This window comes from Engystomops pustulosus, chromosome 8, assembly GCF_040894005.1.
Source record: "Engystomops pustulosus chromosome 8, aEngPut4.maternal, whole genome shotgun sequence".
NCBI classification, from domain to species: domain Eukaryota; kingdom Metazoa; phylum Chordata; class Amphibia; order Anura; family Leptodactylidae; genus Engystomops; species Engystomops pustulosus.
The window spans coordinates 87,570,976-87,591,493 of NC_092418.1; the positions used below are offsets into that span (position 1 = coordinate 87,570,976).

The 20,518-nt window shown below is 42.4% G+C and overlaps 1 protein-coding gene across 2 annotated transcripts in view; it reads left to right on the forward strand.

Annotated features, from left to right (window-relative positions):
* Window positions 1–20,518, forward strand: part of PDE11A (phosphodiesterase 11A) — a 372,295-nt gene that overhangs the window by 222,980 nt on the left and 128,797 nt on the right. For both annotated transcript variants that reach the window (XR_011849439.1, XM_072121624.1), the window contains exons 7-10: window positions 5,150–5,225; window positions 7,143–7,210; window positions 8,374–8,466; window positions 15,434–15,484. Coding sequence is in view for 1 of the 2 variants with exons in the window: in XM_072121624.1 (XP_071977725.1) it covers window positions 5,150–5,225; window positions 7,143–7,210; window positions 8,374–8,466; window positions 15,434–15,484 (288 nt within the window). In the remaining variant the exon portion in view is untranslated. The remainder of the gene's footprint in view (window positions 1–5,149; window positions 5,226–7,142; window positions 7,211–8,373; window positions 8,467–15,433; window positions 15,485–20,518) is intronic.

Sequence of the window (20,518 nt, forward strand, 5' to 3'; positions counted from 1 at the left end):
CACAGTGGAGAGGGCCCATCGTGTGCCATCCCGCCCTGGCCCTCCAGGGGGCAATCCAAGACCCTTCCTGGCCCGGCTGCTGCACTTTAGGGACAGGGACTCTATCCTCAGGGCTGTCCGTACCAAGGGAGAAATCCTCTATGCCAACAGCAGAGTGTCCTTCTACCCTGATTTCTCTGCATCCGTCAGGAAACAGCGAGCACAATTCACCGAGGTCCGTGCCCGTCTCCGTGACAAGGGGTATAAATACTCCATGATGTATCCTTCCAAGCTCCGAATTGTGGACGGACCGAAGACTCGTTTCTTCACCTGCCCAACCGAAGCACTTCACTGGGCTGATGCAGCTCCACGGGCCCCAGCTGGAAGGCCCGCACCTCCTGAGTGACTGGACTCACATATCCTTTTATCTGATATGCAATGACAATGCTGGACTTAGTCCTGATTAGATATTTAGGGGTCCCAGATCACTATTATAGGTTTTTACTATCTGTTTACATACTACGTGCCTCACAAAATGTACCCTGTGACTGATTGCGTTCTATTTTTTGGTCATATCGACCAGTGCGCCACACATGGCACTTTTCCCTCTCCCTCCTCCTCTCCCTCCGCCCTCCTCCCTCTCCCTCCTCCCCCCCTTTCCTGTTACCACTACCTCCCTACGTCTCCCTCCTTTCTCTCCCCCCTCCCCTATCTCCTCTTTGGTTCTCGCAAAATATGGCTGCCTAATAACCTCCTGACCACATATACATTAAGGGTTGAAGGTCCCGGGACAAATGGTGTAGGTTTGTCTTAAGTTAGGGACCACTGTTCTGCTATTTGACTGTTAGTGGGTCTAGGTCTACACTACTGCTGTTAGGGTGTTAGACAGGGGGTTTATATTCTTGGGATTGTTAGTACAGTTTTGGTTATATTTGTTATGCTCACTGTTGTCTGTCTGTCTATGTCTCTGTGGTATGAAAGGATGAATGCTTGGTTGCTCACGTCTCCTTCCCCACACCCCTTTCCCTTCCGCTAAGATGTCTTCACTTAAGGTAATGAGCTGGAATGTGAGGGGACTTAACTCCAAATTCAAGAGGGCTCTGATGTTAGATGTCATTAAGCGTCAGGCCCCCCATATTGTATGTATCCAAGAGACACACCTTACGGGTCAGAAGGTCCTCTCCCTGAAGCGGGCATGGGTGGCTAGAGGTTATCATTCCTCTTACTCTGTCTACGCCAGGGGAGTATCCATACTCATATCCAAAGCGCTTCCCATAGAGGTCATACAGGTAGCACCGGATCACTTTGGCCGTTTTGTGATCGTACATTGTGCCTTGTGGGGCTTTACCTTTACTATAGCGTCTATTTATGTCCCACCTCCCTTTGATCCAGCTGTATTGCACCTAATATCCAGTAAACTTGCTGCTATGCCTCCAAGTCCGATACTCTGCATTGGTGACTTCAATGCTGTCCCTAATCCCTCCTTAGATCGTACAAGTGGTCTGGACACAGGCTCGGTCCGTCTGAATGAGTGGCTCACTTCTCTAGACCTCGCCGATGTTTGGCGTAGTAAACACCCTCAAGAGAGAGAATATTCATTTTATTCCTCTGTTCATAAGAGCTTCTCTCGGATTGATCTGGCCTTTGTTTCCCCAGATATGTTGCCGCACGTTGATCAGGTATCCTATTGCCCGCGCAGTGCATCAGACCACTCCGCCTTGTTCATCAGTCTCCTTATAGGCCCCCCCAGCGACTCCCGCTTATGGCGCCTGCACCCGGCTTGGCTCCTATCCCCAGCGGTCCAGAGTACTGTTAGGGCAGCGCACAGCGAGTTCTGGGACGTACACTCAACTCATCCTGATCCTCTTCTAGTCTGGGACTCGTACAAGTCCTCGGTGCGGGGAGCATTCATGTCGGGGGTAGCTGGCCATAGGAAGTCCTTAAATGCGCAGGAGGAGAGGTTGACCGCTGCACTGGTGACCGCAGAAAAGGAATATCTAGATAAACCTACTCCAGGGAATAAAAAGACTTGGGCTCAGGCGCAGAGGAACCATTTAGCTGTAGCGAAGGAGCGCACCAGCAAGCGCCTGCAAGCCAGGGAAGCGTCCATCTTTGAATTCGGAGATAAAAACGGGAAGCTGCTTGCGTATCTCTCGCGGGCTGAACGTCCTTGTGCTTCCGTTCCCTCTATTATTGATGGTAACGGAGCCTTGATTACAGAACCCCGGGCCATTAACATGGTATTTTATGAATTCTATTCCTCTCTTTACAGCTCCAGATTGTCCGCCTCTTCCGTCGAGATTTCCAGATTCCTTGACAGTCTTCCACTATGGAGGCTCACACCGGCACAGTCTTCGGAGCTTGATGCCCCGCTCTCGGCGGAGGAGGTGGAACTGGCCATCCAATCGTTGCCCCCCGGTAAGACTCCTGGACTTGATGGGCTGGGAGGTGAGTGGTATAGGGATAACTGTGAGACTCTGGTCCCCCTTCTCCTTAGCCTGTACTCCGATGCGTTTGACAGCGGTTCCCTCCCCGACTCCATGCGAGAGGCCCTTATTGTAGTTCTTCCCAAGCCTGGCAAGGACCCTCTGCTTCCCGACTCATACCGTCCAATTTCCCTCCTAAACTCAGATGTTAAGATACTAGCAAAAATTCTGGCGACAAGGCTTAACAAAGTAATATTATCATTGGTTCACCCAGACCAGACAGGCTTTATGCCTGGGAGGGGAACTGACATAAATATACAAAGACTACACCTGAACATTGCAGAAGCAGAGCGGTCTCCAGACCCTGGGTTTATACTATCCTTAGACAATTGTAAGGCGTTTGACTCAGTAGAGTGGACATATTTATGGACCCTCCTGCCTAGAATGGGTTTTGGCCCTCGATTTACAGCATTAGTTAAACTACTGTATAATGATCCCAAGGCTAGGGTACGGACTAATCTTAACATCTCACCTACTCTCCCTATGGCCAGGGGCACTAGACAGGGTTGCCCACTATCTCCCCTCCTCTTCGCACTCGCCATTGAACCCCTTGCTGTGGCGATCCGCCACTCTGAGGGCATTAAGGGCATAACTAGAGGTACTATTATTGAGAAGGTATCTCTCTATGCTGATGATACACTTGTATATCTTGGAGATGTGGGCCCCTCTCTGGAATCCCTTCTGTCCTTGATAGAACGCTATGGGGGGTTCTCAGGCCTTCGGGTTAACTGGGACAAATCAGCCCTCTTTCCCTTATCTGATGTAGGGGTACACTCCCTCCCCGTCCCAGTCCAGGTGGTGTCCACCTTTAAATATCTGGGAGTCCAGGTGTCACGCAAGGTCCAGGCATTTATAGAGTTAAACATTACACCCCTGATAACTGCAACTGAATCGCGTCTAAAAGCCTGGTCCACTCTCCCCTTGTCTCTGTACGGGCGTATTAACATATTTAAAATGATTTTTCTTCCAAAATTCTTATACCTTTTTCACGCTTGTCCTATACTGCTTCCAAAGAGCCTGTTTAAACGCATAGACGGCATTCTCAGGTCCTTTTACTGGCAGTGTAGTGCCCCACGATTCAGTTTAGCGCTGCTTCAGGCTCCCAAGGCTAGGGGTGGACTGGCTGCCCCGGATCTGTATCTTTATTACCTGGCTTCCCAGCTAGTATATGCCCAGTGGTGGATAGATATAGACATGGGTAATGCAGCTACTGCACTGGCTGGTGCCCTGGTAGGTTCCTACGAGGCCCTTACAAACTTGCTGTACAGATACAAGTCCCCATCTGATACCCCACTTCCCCTACGTACGGTAGCGGTGTGCTGGCGTAGGGCGCAATCCCTGGTAGAACCGAGCAGCTCTCCCCCTCTCTCGCCCAGGACCCCATTGTGGCTCAATCCGTGGCTTTCTCACTTCCTCTCCCTCCCGGGCTGGACAATGTGGGGGGCGGCGGGGGTGAAATTTGTAGGCCAGCTATTATCTCCGGAAGCAGAATTACTCAGCTTTAACGAAATAAGGGAGAGACATACGGTACCCAATACGGCTAGCTTCCATTACACGCAACTGCGACATGCATTCAAAGCCCAATTCGGCTCCTTCAGCCTGACAGTGAAATTCTCCAAACTAGAGACTCTGATGAGTACCCCGGACCTCCCTAAGCCACTCACTCAGTGCTATGCTCTCCTGCAAGAGCAAAAGTCCAGACCATTTGATAGAGCCTGTGAACGCTGGAGACAGGATATCCCTGACCTGTCAGATGATGACTGGAGGGAGGTCGAACTGTCCTACTTCACATCTGTAGTGAGTGCGAGGGACTTCCTGATCCAATCTAAATTCCTCCATAGAGTATATTTCACCCCTGCTAGACTATTCCGCATGGGAGCAATGCCCAATGATCTTTGCTTTCGCTGTCAGGCTGAAGTCGGATCCTTCCTGCATTGTGTCTGGTCCTGCCCTAGGGTCCATGTCTTCTGGTCCGAAGTGCTGGAGTTCCTAAATGTACACTTTGATTTCCCACGATTACTGTCTCCCTCTGTGTGTCTCCTCGGTATCATAAATGAAGTTATCAATGGCCACTATGACAAAATTTTCTTTAGGTTTGTATTATACTACGCCCGAAAAGTGGTGGTGATGACCTGGAAGGACCAGGAGCCCCCTCCGTTAAAAAGATGGATACTACTTATTAACAGTGTCATTCCCCACTACCGGTCCCTGTATACCAACAGGAAGTGTCCCCAGAAGTTTGATCGCATCTGGTCCAGATGGTGCGCGACTCCCCATACTGCCTTATAATCACGTGTGATATATACTCCTCTCCATGATGAAGGAGACTGAGCGTGCTGGTGTGTGTGTGTGTGTGTGTGACTGATTGTCTATGTGTCAATAGTTATTTGTGTTGTATCAGGATGTCTGGCTGTAGTATCCTGCTGTCATTTACTGTAATATCCCTCGGTTAGTTTTGAAACGCAGTAAGAACCTGATTGTTACCATGGTTGTTGCTTAATAATCCTGTAATGGGGGGAAAGAAATATGGGACAGACAATCTTGTTCTTCGATTCTGTTTATTTTAATTGTATAAAATTTCAAAATTGCAAAAATAAATTCTTTTAAAAAAAGAAATGTTTATATAGGATGGAGATGAGAAGTATGCCATTCACTCAAGCCTTTCTTTCCATATTGTGTCCTAGGCTGACCAGTTCTCGGGTTTTCATATCAGATCTGTGCTGTGTGTTCCAATATGGAATAGTAATCATCAGATAATTGGTAAGTTTTTCTTCTATGAGAGGAGATTCTTTAAGCATTTACATAATTGCTCACCTACAAACAACAATGCCCTGAACAATGGGACCTACACACTGTTTACCTTGTAATTCCTCGAATGTGTACATAACCAATTGTCCAGCTTAAAGAACAACTGTAAAGTATAAAAACTTTTCCCTAACTCTGCACTGAGCAGTTCTCTAATTTACTTTAATTAGCTATCTACAGGTGTTTAGCGCCACGCAGAGGTTTTGCCTTTTCCCCCAAAGCTAATCTCCATTTGCAATGCTTTCTGGTAATCATGGGAAACCATATAGGATAGCTAGAGGCAAGAGAAGGGTTGTTGGGAGGGGCTGTAGGAAAGTAGTGCAAGAAAATACGATGCTTCAGCTCGTCCAAATCTCGTCCAAATCACATGCTTCAGCTCGTCCAATTACAAACATGCTGTCCTGATTCATGTGAATGCAGTGAGTGCTCTGGCCTCAGTGCCCTTAGCTGATGTCACAACAATTGTACAGTGGTACAATTTTTTCCATCTGTGTAGAATAGCTGTCTCTTGTGTTATTCCAAGTAGCTGAAGAAAACTGCAGCATTTCACAATTTCAGGTGATTACCAATATTCCGTGCAGCAACTGATGACAACGTTTTCTCAACACATACATATTTAAAGGACATCTACCACCACATTTAGGGGTGGTAGACTGTCACTAAATGTATGCTCGTTACCAAATGCTATGTTCCGGCACGTCTACTACACCAAAATAAAGACTTTATAACTTTATGCAAATGAGCCGGAGGTGCACCACCTTCCGCTAGCTGAGCGCCCACTGGCTTATTCGTAAGATAAAATGTGCACGCCCCTTCATTGATATTCCACTACGTCGGTGGCCGCAAGCACTGCAGACAGGGTTCTCCTCCTTCTCTTGGGCGATCTAGCTCATGCGCATGCACGAGATTAGCAGACACCCGTTTGACGCCAACGGCTGTCTGCAGCATTTGTGGCCGGCAACATAGCATATTTTATCTTCCGACAGAGCCAGGAGGCTCTCGGCTAGCAGAGGGGTAAGCGTCTCCGGCTAATTTGCATAAAGTCTTTATTTTGGTGTTGCAGACATGCTGGAACATGGCAGGAGGACTCCACCATCACCTCTAAGCTAACAAGCATGCATTTGGTGACAGTCTACCACCCCTAAATGTAGTGGTAGATGTCCTTTAAGGAGGACATGAATATTTGTATATGATCATCTAGCCCACTCAAGGCGAGGCCAAGTGCCAAAACAACAACAAGAACCTATTTATTTATTGCAAAGTGCCAACACGGCAACTTAAGAAGTAACTTATTGCTCCCTGGTCTGTCAAAGTTTTCAGCAAGGACACCAATACAGTAAAAAGGAGGAGAAATTCTGAATATTGTTGTAGCTTCCCTCCAGATTCCCCTGAATTGGAAAAAATGTTGGGCCAGGACAGGAGCTCCAATGATAATCCAGCTCTTTCAACAATTTCCCGCTCCTCCTACAGTTACAGGCAGCCAAGGATGTGTCGCTTTAAAATAGCGCTGAGCACGGCATTTCCTGGACTATTTCAGACTGCAGAAGGAGGCTTCAAGTCCTGTCTGGTGGAGACGGCCTGTGTGCCAAAAAAAAGGGCTACCCACTAATCTAATCATTGTATGACTATTAAATCAAGCTTGGACATCCAATGATTTGACAGATACAAGCTCAAGCGTCTTCCATGAATAGCAGAATGTGGTCTGCACATCACCTACATTAAGCTTATATGCTAGCCACCAACATGGCCATTCAGTTTCAAGAATCATCTTGTGATACCATAGCTCCTCTTAGATATAGAAAAATCAAGATCAAGATGAATGGTTTGTTCATAGGAATCTGTATTAAACAGCTCATACTTGTATGTTTTTAGGTGTAGCACAAGTATTGAACAGATTGGACGGAAAGCCCTTTGATGATGCTGATCAAAGACTGTTTGAGGTGAGAAAAAAACAGGAATAAGTAATAATTTTTACTATGCTTTTCTATAAAAGACTGTTAAAGCATTTGAACAATCCTCCGGCTGCTGCTGAAAACCCATGAATTGTAATTGAAAAATCTTTCATACTTTTATTGTGCGGTAAAACCCATACGGAGCACTAAAGCATTACTACAAAAAAAAATGGTTAGAATTTGATGTCGTTAGAATTGCTTGGTCCTGGCACGGTTTATACTCATGAAGTGGATATTAAAGGGGTTGCCCGAGAGCATAAAAAACCTAATTGCGGCCTGGAGGGGTCTGGTTTAAAAAAAAAAATTCTTACCTTCACAGTCCCTCCCGGCGTCCCGTGCTGCCATCACTCTAGTCCGTGCCCCATGTAAGCAAACAGGGGCACGGAAGCACTGGGAATAGGGACAGGTTGGTGCGGCTGGTCGACCACCTTGGATGGCCGGAAGCTAAATGCAGAGTGGCTTCTGTGCCCCTGTTTGTTTACATGGGGCATGGACCGGAGAGGGCAGCGCAGTAAGTATGTGGTTATTTTTTTAAACCAACCCCCTCCTGGCCACCAATAGGTTTTTTTATGCTTCTGGACAACCGCTCTAATTATTCCCAGAATAAGAAATAAAAAATAAAAAAATCTTCATTTATCTTCAAAAATCTTTATTTATTCTGCATATCCTCTCTTTCCAAGTGTTGAACTGGTGTACTTTGGGCCCACCAGACAAAATTATTTTGGTGGCACACCCTTCATTCAGTTGAATATAGACCAAGGTAACCTCAAAATTAGGTTGTCTTGTCAATATGAGGTTAGAGCCTGGGCCTACCAGAAGATTCCCTGATTCTCTGGTCGGTCAGTGGGACACTGTCTCCGTTCACCCATAGAAAGCCAAAATCTGTCTCAAAAATCTGACCTGCAAGAAGGAATGTTGGCCGACTTACTTCATTTCAATTGACTGCCCATAATGAGAGGAGAGGAAGCTGCTTTCATACACCTCTTATCATACTGAGAAAATCCAACGTGTCATCGCCTTTTTTTCCGTACTTCTTTGCATAGGTTGCATTATGGGTAAACCCACACTTTATGCCTTATCATTGTAATATTTGATGTTGATCAATAGTTTAAATCTTATTAATCAGAGCTTTACCTTGTGTGTCCTTTTAGGCTTTTGTTATATTTTGTGGCCTTGGAATTAACAACACGATAATGTATGATCAAGTAAAGAAGTCATGGGCAAAACAATCAGTGGCGCTTGATGTGAGTAGAGTTTTACTATGCAGTTATGAAAAAGTACCATTCATTGATGACCCAGTACACTTAGATGTATGATACAGGACACCCCCTAGGTCCTTGCATGATTAGTATTACTATATATACTGTAAACTTTGTAAGATGACACATAGTATCATGACGATCCAGCAAGGATGTTTCCGCGGCTCCAAAATGGAATCCTCGTTCTGCAATACTCATTTCTTTTAATGTACAGGAAATCATTTAAAGAGCATTTAAAGAATTACTGTAATATTATTACCATCAGCTTTAGGCCTCATGCACACGACTGTATGAATTTTGCAGCCCCAGTTTTGCATCCATTTTCTGACCGCAAACACGAGCTGTATGTCAGCCATTTGTAACCCATATGCCACAGTAAATGAGTCATATCCGCAAAAAAAAATAAAAAATGGTGGACTGGCACCCACCTGACATGGTCTCCTGGGCAACTCACCAAAAAAATTGGACGTATAAGGTGGGCATTACTGTTTGTGAACTTTTTTTTGTATTCCTTTGGAGAAACCTCAAAAACATCAAAAAATTGTCCTTTGCGTTCTGACAGCCAGTTCATGTTGTGGTAAGAAATATGGTGACCATATATATAGCCATAGTTCCTATTCAAGTCAATGGGGTCATTTTTAGATGCAAAGAAAAAACTTGGAGTGGGTGTTTTTGCATCTAAAAAACATGGTCGTGTGCATGAGGCCTTACTGCTATGAAATTAAAACACAAACATGTGACAGTGTCCAGTGACATGTACAATCTTGTAAAAATCACTCCTTGGTCTGCTACATCTGAGGAGCTGAGGAGGTGGGGCTTCTTAAAAGAGGAGTGGCCTAATTATCTTGTTCCCTTACTGCAGACAGTTATAGCAACAGGACAAAATAAAGGGACCAAACTAAGTTCCAAACTAAACAATGAGAACAAAGAGAACAAAGGACCATGAGGGGTTAAGTTTTTTTTTTTAATATGAATTTTATGTTAAGTTTTATGTTGTAAAAATAGTGACCATAAGAATGGGATTTGTCTCAGAGCTCTTCTTTCTTTTGTCCTTCTCCTTTGTGTCTAGTTTGCTTTCATGATTTTCAGTGCTCGGTAAATGTCCTCCAGCCAAGAATTTTTTTTGTACTTTAATGTGCTTCTCGTTTGTTATTTTGAGTATGTGACAATATGTGAATTCCTGTGCAGTGATTATGTACACTATTGATGAAATGGTCACTGGCATGGTCATTGTCTCTGAGAAATACTCTCTTTTGGAAGTCGATATTCTACTATTTCTCGGCAGAAACATTCCGATGGTGAAATTACTATACTTATGTGAAAAGCTGTGAGCAAAATGGAAGCCAATATTCCATAAGAATAGTTCTCTAAGAGTACAACAGAGAGTTGCAGGCAGTAATAACTTTTCATTATTGCTATTTACAAGCTTGGAGGATAGAAATGTATATTTCATTGGGAAAAAAAACTCAACATTATAAAAATAAGATTAGATTATTAGCACCCATTACTAGCGCTCAAACCCACAATTTGTTTGGATACACCTCTTTGACAAAAGGATTGCTGATACCCATTTCTCAATTTATCTTTTTAAATGTATCAATTTTTGCTGGTGTCTGACTCCAAAAGTAGGTTTCAAGCTGTATCCAGATTCTTAAACCCAGAATAAGAATCAGGGTACTTGCCCCTCATCCAGGGATGTAACTACAGTGGTATCAGCTTGAGCAGCTTCTATGGGGCCTGCAGTGTCAGGGGGGTCCCAGCATCTCATCTGACACACCAAAGAATGGAGGATTTTTACCATTATATCCATATTGGGGCTCATTTACTAAGGGTCCGTCGGGCGCATTTTCGTCGAGTTTCCTGCCGATTTCCGTTTTGCGCTGAATTGCCCCGGGATTTTGGCGCATGCGATCAGATTTTGGCGCATCGGCGCCGGCTTGCACGTGACAGAAATCGGGGGACGGGTCGTCGGACAACCCGATGGATTCAGACTATGTGCTGGATTTAACATTAAGAATTGTGTCCCAAGACACGCACTTACATGCATCGGGAAGAAGCAGGTGAAATCCGGCGGGCCTCGGCGCAGAAGCGACGGATGCAGGAACTCAGGCGCACAAGCTTCCTGAATCGCGGCAGACCCGAATCCTCCTCGGACAACGCACCGCGGGATCGCGACAGGACCAGGTAAGTAAATCTGCCCCATTATGTTGCACATTGTACAATTTAATATGTATATAACAGTGCACATCTTCTACAGTACACAGCTGAGCCGGCAGGGAGGGGAGAGCAGAACCGCAGGACTGGAACCTCTCATCACTAATTCCTGCCGTGTAATTCCCTCATGTGGTCAGCAGCTACTGGGACAGATCTGTATAAGTGTGTAAATGTATATGTCAGTGGATAAATGTGTGTATGTGTGTAAGAGTATAAATTTATGACAAATTGGCTATATTTTGTGGGTAAGGGGCCCCATTCAGAAGTCTGCTCTGGGCCCTGCCTCTCCTAGTTACACCCCTGCCCTCATCAGTATTGAATACAGTTATTGTATTGGTGTTACCACTTGGAGTGGACACTGCATTTCGTTGAAGAGACATAACTGTACAGAGAAGCATTTTTCAGAAAAGTGCCTTTAGTCATATCAGCCAAGCAAGAGACCATCTTGTGTAGACAGCTGTCTCACATTCTAGTTCATCATCGGTTCAGCGCAGAGTTACTAGATATCTAATAAAAATAGTTGAATGGACCAGCCGACAGCAGACACTGCAACCTGATTGAAGATGCACTAGCATTTTCAAAGTGGCATCCAATAAAATATCCGACCTGTTTCAAACCGATTTACATTAATTTTATGGTATGTTCAATAAAGTTACTAAGGGGCACATTTACTAAATTGCACTTTCCTCTGGTTTCGCGATTATTTCCGTTTTGTGATTAATTTCCCCGGGTTTTTGGCGAACGTGATCGGATTGTAGCGCATCGGCGCCGGCTTGCTTGCGACAGAAATCGAGGGGCGTGGGCGTCGGACAACCCGATGGATTCGGACAAACCGGGGAATTTAAAAACGGAATTGTGTCGCAAGATCAGCACTCACATGCACCAGGAAGAAGGTGAACTCCGGCGGACCTCGGCGCAGAAGTGACGGATGCAGGAACTCGAGTTTACGATCTTAGTGAATCGCGGCAGAATCCTCGGTGGACAATGCACCGCGGGATCGCGACAGAACTGGGTAAGTAAATCTGTCACAAAGTGTCTACAGTTCGGACCATTCAACTATCTTTCATTGGATTGCTATACCTGCAGCCAGAGGGACTTGTGCCTTATTGGTCTTGGGTCTGCTGGTGAGCTGGAGTTTAACTCTTATTTCAGGGTCACTAGGGGGATCCCCATAGATATACCCCATAGTGAATTGAGCACAGTTTAGTATTTTCTTCTCCTGCACTTCATACGCTTCTATGAACTGTGGGATAGAGTTATGCTGGAATCCCCAGAGAGGTAAATACTGCACTCTTTCATAACTTATGAGACTTTGTTTACCCCACTCCAGATAATCGCACCCCCAACTATCATATTTTTTACTGAGCTTACTTTTTCACATTGAAATGTCCATATACTGCCATGTCTCTCTATAGGTGTAACTGTTATCATCCAACCCTAAAACTGTTGGAATTTGTATCTGACTAATATACAGTACAGACTTGAGTATGCTTTTATTCAGGACTTAAGTCCTGAATGGGACTCAACTATTTCATATTCATTTTGAGGGGTTGTTTTTGTGAGATAGCCTCTTACATACATTGTTGATTATATAATATATATATATATTTATATTAAAAGTCTTTCAGCAGTTTAGACACCTAACATTTGTCTCCTGTTTGGACATTAGAGCCATCTCGCGAAGCATAGAGCTGTGGTCAGTGCAGAGAGCCTGAGGTATTGCACATGAACTGGCACCTCCGGGGCAGTTGTGTCTGGAGCACTGAGGGCATTAAAATGCAGATTAGTCAATCAAGTAGCCTGCATGAGCACCACACCATGTTTATTCACACTGATCTCCTTGTCTTTGGTTAGGGTTATCCCCTAACCAAAGGATAACTAGCTGATGGTTGAGGGTCTGACTGCTGGGACACCCACCAATCACAAGAATGGGATCCTGTTCTCAGCAATGGATGGAGCAGCAGGACCAACATGTGGCTTTTATATTTCTGTCATTCCCACAGAATTGAATGGAGTGGAAGGACACATGCTGGACCTGCCACTCCATCCACTAGTGAGAACGGGATCCCCATTCTTTGGAGAGCTGGGGTTAGGGCTCATGTGATCAGTGGAGGTCCCAGCAGTTGGACCCTCACCGATCAGCTAGTTATTCCACATCTTGTAGACAGGGAATAATTGAAATACTTGGGACAAACCCTTTAAGGTTATTGAACTAAAGGTTAGTAGTCAGGGCTTTGCTGCATACTTACTACATTGTTTATATAGAAAACATCAATTAAATGGAAGCCACCAAATCTTTGATGGTCCTAAGTGAAGCTTTGTTATACACCATAGCTTTTTCTAACCTTCTTACAGGAAAGTGGTAACCGCTTCTCCCAGCCTTTACCTTTCTGTTCCTAAGGCATGGTTTTTCGACATGACACAGAACCCTTTACGTATGAATGGTTTTCATAATAGCTCCACGTGTAAATTCATTAGCTAATAACACATTGTCACAAGCTATACATTTAGACGTTTTTTTTTCTTTTTCTATCTTCATATGTTTGGTCTTTCCTGAGGGTTACATCGGTCTGGAAGGCTAACTAATAAAGGGTGATTACTCTTTCAGCACCCAACTGTCTGATATCACATTAAAGTTTTGCCCTAGGCAACCACTAAAACGGCACAGCTTCTGTTGCTAAACTGAATTTATAGAACAGACACATAGAAAAGAAGTAATTATCTGGATTTCACAAAGTGACTTTTAACTTTATAAAATACGGTGTAAAACGATGACGGGTGATCATTATAGAAATGTTTTTCTTGAAATAAGATCTGATTCCTTGACTTAATCCTAATAGCCCCATTAGGGGAGGAAAGAAAGTGCTTTGTGATAGGTATCTAAATGACCATTCGAGAGTTTCTGTTCTTAGAAGGATTACTGGAAGGTGTTCTTCATAGTTTTGATCTCACATTTATTCACACATCAAGGAAAGACTGTATTTGTTATATTAAAAGGAATGATTGATGTAATATTTGGCTTCCAGTTTTAAGATGACCTGTCACTCACCAGCAAAAGGACATAAAATAAGGACACATAAGCCAAACAAAGAACACATATAAAATAGAGTGAGCCCATTAAGCTGCTATGACTTTCTTGAAAAGATAGGGATACTGTAACATCTGTGTCCATTCAAGCTTTGGCATCATTCTCTGCCTGTAAAGAATCAGTGTTATTTTTTTCTTAGGTTACATTCTGTGCTTACTAGTCTGAACACTTCTTTATTCAATTCCTGTTTGACTTAATTTATTTCCTCCACACCCGTTTGTCTCCAGTTTCTGGGATGATAACAGTTAAATTAGCAGAAATGGACAAATTCTTCCACTCACACTTATCCCCTGCTGGTCCACTTTGTCTGTATGTCAAGGAACTAGTCCAATCAACTACTGGACTGGGACTTGCTATAAGTCTGATTTTGAACTATATGCCGTTTATCTTGACTTCTGTATTTTGGATTTCTTGACCCTTTGCCTGGTTTTCTGACCATCCATTCTGTCTACTGATTCTTTCCTGCATTTTTATCTTGCTTCGGACCCATATCTGTCGACCAATTTTCTATGTTTGTATTGTTCAGCCTTTGTTTCTGTGTATGCACTTTGGTTCAGGAAATGAACCAGTTGTGGTGACCATTTGTCACCTACCATTTAGGATACACTGAGCAATTAGGCAGGGACTGTCTTTGTCTGTCCTTCCTGATCATCCTAGCCACTCCCTCACTGTATAACAAATATAAGAATATTAGGAATTGATCTAAAGATCACCAGGGGCAACCAGGTTGCAGACCTCCCTGCACTGCATGACTTTATTAACCATCATAAACCATTTCCCATTGAGCCCCTCTTACAAATGCCCCTTCCAAAAATAAATAAGTATCATATAAACAAAACAGCAGAGAGTAAAACATCCTTAAGTATCTCAAACTACAACTTGTATTAAAAGGGGTCCCCCCCCATTTTTTTTTTTTGAAAAATCTTCAGCATTCTATGAACTAAAAAAGCTTTAAGGCCCCTGCTGTGTTTGATGGCTGATTAGTGGGTATTTTTGAATGGGGCAAAATTAAAGGGTCTTAAGGATATTCTTCCATGACAATATGAGCAAATGCAACCACACATTATGGCACATTGAGTGTCGAAGTTATAATTATTTTTTATTTCTTTTCTATTTATTTGCAAATATATATATATATATATGCTTTTAACAGTAACAGAAGCAATGACATAACTGACTGCCGTTACCACAGGGCATTCTAAAACCCCTCTTATACACTGTTTCTACACATTTCTAATGAACTGTTTTAGACCAAAAAAATTGGCCTGTTTCTTTAACTGCATATCTATTAATGAAACTCATATACTGTACAGATCCTAGACCTTGTCCTTTCTGTAATAATGTAATAAATTAGGTTTTCCATACACATATAAAATCCATGATAAAGAGCGTGTGACCTTCTTTAATTCTCCCCTTGGTTGGATATAAGCGGTTCCATATTTCAAGATAATCAGCTTTTCAAGACAAAGTTGTTCCACCATTGTGAATTGCACCAATTCAAGGACTTTGTTAACATTTTGCAATATTGTATCAATATGGTTTTTATAAGAAAGTAGAGTCAACTTTAATGGGTGGTCCAAAGCCAGTAAGTTGATAAGATAAAAATCAATCATGTTAATTGTTTTTGTGTCTACTTTTATTTTTACCCAGGTTCTCTCTTATCACGCAACTTGTTCGAAAGCTGAAGTCGATAAATTTAAGGTAAGGTATTGTTGTGCGGCTGCTGCACAGTTATATTGTGTGTTTCCTTCGTCAACCATGGCAAGATGCCCAGTTGTGCCCAGTTGGTCATACCAGGCTGTGCGTCACACGTGTAACCATCGTCATCCATAGCGGTCACATGCAGAACCAGCCTGCACAAGGAAACAGCCACAACTAAATATAAGGAAGTCTTTCTAGGTGCCTTTTCTATGATGCATCCAGAGGATAATGACCCATGATCTACAGATTTTCAGGGCTCCTGTTAAATAAGTGGATGATTTTGTCAAATTGTTTTTTTCAACTGGGTTGGAAAGGATTTAATTTTTTATGCACAACAAAGTTATGTGTTAAGACTGGGGCGTTGTGTGCCAGTCTTAATAATCTGCATAATCGGTGCCCATTTCAACCTCTTAGTGCTTCTGGCCATGCACTTGTGCCTGAATCTGGTTCTACGCGAGGTCCTGGATGGCTTAGATGGCAGTTATATTTTGCACCAGGGCCAATTTTGACTCGCCAGGGAGTCCCCTTTTTGACAATTAGGGGTTGCATCATCATTATTGTTTTGTACAACAAATAACCAAAGTTGTTAAACAGTCACAATATTTTGACTACTGTCTCCTCCAATGGAGTCCTAAAAAGCAACATCATCTGCTAGTAGAATCCCTGACTTAATAATATGTCAGGTGTAAATGTCATCATTGAATCCCATATATTTGATATACATTAAGACCTGCTATCAGTCTAATAGAAAATACATTATTTTCTAAAGAATACGAACGACTATACATCTTGTAACTTTGTGACTTTTTTTTTCTGTCTCTTCCTTTTCTTACTTGTTCTTTCCTTGAAGTATTCATGAAAACCCAGTGCAATTTTAACCTCCCATCTAAGATTGCATCTAGTTATCTCTATGCTTTCGGCTTATCTGCAGGCAGTTCTTAATCCCTACTTCTCCATCGGTAAATGGAGAAACCTGAATAAAATTATTCAGCTATCGCTATGCATGACAGTTCTACTAAAGCAAAAAAAAAAGTAAAAATGTTCTTTGAGAGAGACTTCCATAATAAGGGAAAGAGAAGTAAAGTTCTTGGTAGGTGAAATGCGAAAAAGAAAAAGTCTAAGGCATTTTTTAAAACATTAGTCGTGATAATTTTGATTATAATGTATCCTTAATAATAAGGCCTTAAAATTAGGTAAATTTAACAACATTATTTAAGTAATAAGTAAATCACCAGAATGCCTTTTGAACCATTTCCAGACACCGCTCCGGCACATTTCTGCCTTCTTTTCCTATCCCATCTAGGGAATGTCATTTGGCACAATTTGTATCAATTTGCCAGTGGAACACTGTTACAGATCTTGCACAAAATCCCTATATACTGCAGCACAGCTGTATTGCAGTGTATGGTAGGAACGCTTAGATGCCTTAGAGTTCAGGTAGCCTGGAGGGTCTAAAGATACAGTAAAAATTAAAAAAAAGGTTTCCCTAGAATTGATATTAAAAAAATACCAAATAAAATACGGTAATAAAAATGTTCAGTATTGCCGCATTCCAAAATGTCCAGTCTAACAAAATCAAAAACTATTCATTCCCAACAGTGAACCCCATAATGGAAAATAGCGCCCAAATGTCCAAAATGTCCACATTTAAAAATATAATAAAAAGTGATCAAAAGGTCACACAGTCCCCAAAATGAACATTGAAAACATCAGCTCTATGTTTGTCAGAATGTGGGAAAAGTAATACATTTTTTGGTAACTAAGGGTTATTTAAAAAAAAAAATCTATTAAAGCAAAATTAAAACTATATAAATGTGTTATCTCTGTAAATGTACCGACCCAAAGAATAAAGGAGAGGTGTCATTTGTAGCACACATTGAACACTGTAAAACAATGGCGCAAACGGCGCGAATGCACAGCCTACCAGATTTACTATTGTCTCCAAAATATTTGAAAACATTAAACAAAACATTAACAAAAACATTAAAATCTACCATCAGATTAGGACATAATAAACCGGTATCCCTTACTTTTTGACTTGATTCCGGGAATGCCATTTTTTTCTATTTTTATGCAAACTTTAAAAAGAAAAAAAGTTAATTAGCTATGGGGAGGGCTGTTATGGCTTTACAGACAAATAACCCTCCCCAAGTCTCATGCACTAAGTTGAATAAAGAAGAATCCTGGGTGAGTGCCGCTATCTCTTGTCTTTATTTGTCTTCACAAAATTATTTTAACGCCTCCTTTCACCTCTGGAGCTTCCCCCAGTCCTTGATGTCATCCTTTGATTTCACAAAAAGAGGAAGAAATCACTGTTCTGTGAATCCAGAGTGGATGTGCCTCATTTACATATTTTTAAAAGTTGGTTATTCAACGTAAAAAAGATAAAATTGTAAATAAAGACATTGCTAGAATCGGGGTGCTCAGATCAATAAGTAAGTGATACTGGTATTTTTATGTCCAAATTTGATGGTATATTTCCTTTGATGAAAATACTTCAATAATTTGAAATTATTTCATTTATTCTACTACCCAAATGGGGATATAGTGGGTTAATTATCATATGCCAGTGCTCGTGCACTCCAGCGTGGTTCAGCGCCATGTCCACCTCTACGCCAGGCCCTGCCTAGTGTGAAAATTACATATGAACATTTGTGGGCTGCAGCGGACGCAGACGCGAGGACAGGAACACCGGCCATCCGCGTCCCCTCCATCACGCTTCCCCTTCCGTGAATGTAGCCGATTGGAGAAAATAATCGCAAGTGCAAGTTATCAGCTAGCATTTGCGATCATTTCTGCGCTTCTACGCCAATAATGGGCATCTCAGCCCCCCTTCTCATCCAGCCGAGTGACAAAACATTTCAATACCGAAGAAGCCAAGTCTGGACGGAGCCATCTCCCCCATTGGGAGGAAAGTGCAGGCCGACAATAGATAAGCAGCTTTAGTCCAGTTGTATTTGAGCCAGTTTATATCATATTTACATCCCGTCTACTATTTTATTGTCTAGCAGCAAATAGGTGGTAGATGTTTTCTCAAGACTATTTTTTTTTTTGTATAGTGTTTAATGTCACAAGAACGGAGAAGATACTCGTTTTCCGCCGCCGGTTTATTCTCATGTCTCCTACCCACAGCCACAATGATGTAACTAGTAAATAGTGGACGGAGTTAAAAATATCTCAGCGTTTTACACTGGGAGGATAGTATGAGACGTTGCTTCGGTTTTTTTTTCAGATCTGCCATGGTCTAATGTTGCTCGTTAATGTTTCAGGCTTTCACCTTCGCTGCTTGGTCACATTGGCTGCTCGCCTGCGTGGGTGAAGCAAGCTCCCGGAGGAAGAGCTCATTAAGTAATCTCAGTCCCTTCCACAGCACAGGAACAAGTGCTGACGTAGTCCTAGTTATCCATGCATATGCTGCATACCTCTGCTAGGAATGCAGGGGCTTCTACAGATAGCATTCAAGTCAAGGATAACGTGTTATCTCTTCATTGCATGTCTACATAGTAGAGAATCAGACGTCTTATAGTATGAACTTCTCTCGGAAGCATCTCTGTCTTAAAGATCACGTTTTTCTCAGATTTAGTACTTTGATATCTTAGTTAAATACTTACGGTCAATGTCAGGGTTAATTTGTTCATTAAAGGGGTTGGCCTTAAACCTTAACTATGGCCTGGGGGCAGGCTAACAAACATTTGTTAATCTTACCTTCATTACCAACTCTGTCCCAATCCTCCTGTGCAGTCCGGTGGTCCCTGGTCACTGGAGGAAAATATGATCCTTCTCCCATCCGTTGTGGACGCTCCGCTGTGATGTGTGCCACCCATGATTTGCATAGCTACACACAAAGAAGATGTCGTCCACTCATCCCTGTCCACTTAAGGAAGCTACGAATTAGTTATAAGCAATTTATTGCCAATTATTTGCAAGTTTTACGCTTAAGGTGGCCAACCCCTTTAAGTGTAATTAACAGTGGCATACAAAGAAAATAGGGGCACTATAAGAATGATAACATTGCTTCTGTTATTTGCTGTGAGCGGAGAAGGACGATTGGAGGTAGAGATGAAGCCATCTATTTGCTGGTTCATAAATTGGTACAATCTTACTTTATTTTTTTGATTAATTGATTGATACTATAATTCATTCCAGAGTTTACGGAGGAAAGGGGGGGGGGGGAGAAGGAAAATTTGAAAAATCTGTTTCTGAGGACTAGAGGGGGTTATATACTAATTTTTAGGACAACTGGAGCAACATCGATTCTGACCGCTTCGATTTTTTAGAAAATTTGACGATGTTTGTACATCCTTCATCTCTTCATGATTCTTTACTTCATTGTTAGTGCCACTTGATAACAAAGGGCTTTGTTACCGGCTAATTATGGACATGGAGCCTTATAGATGTGCTTTTCAATTGCTAGCACATAAAGTAATTTTACTAGTGGTCTTTTTGTTTTTAAATATACACTTCTTCAATTCCATCTGCTTTAACACAAAAACTTTAGTGGTCAAAGCCATTTCATATGTATAAGATGCCAGCACATGACTGCTGCATCTATTCAGTGACCTCAACACTGGTACTTCTACTACTGTTATTCAATGTGCTTCAGCCATGAGGAAGGTTGAACCTTTTGCCTCAGGCAGCACCACCATCAGATTTGTGGGAGGCAGAATCACCTTCAGTCTCCTTCTACAAAGCAGCACCTGACAATTAAGGATACTGCATGGAAAACCCACCGACTGAAAACTAATATGATATATTGCTGCTGCATGGAGGAGGGATTCTGTTTTATAGTTTTTCTCAGCAGCAGAGAGTTTAGATTCACCCCTGCTGGTATTATTGCAAAATAACACTGGTTACCAATCAGATGCCAGTGGGAACTGCCGTAACATTTGTGCGGGTTCCGTGAGGGGGTTGAAATGGATATTTTAATTTATCTTATCTCACTTGTTTCTTTATTTAAATACTAGGACAACCCCTTTAATTAGTGTTATTATACTTTATTCCATTGTACAATTCTACACAAAAAAAGCTACAGGA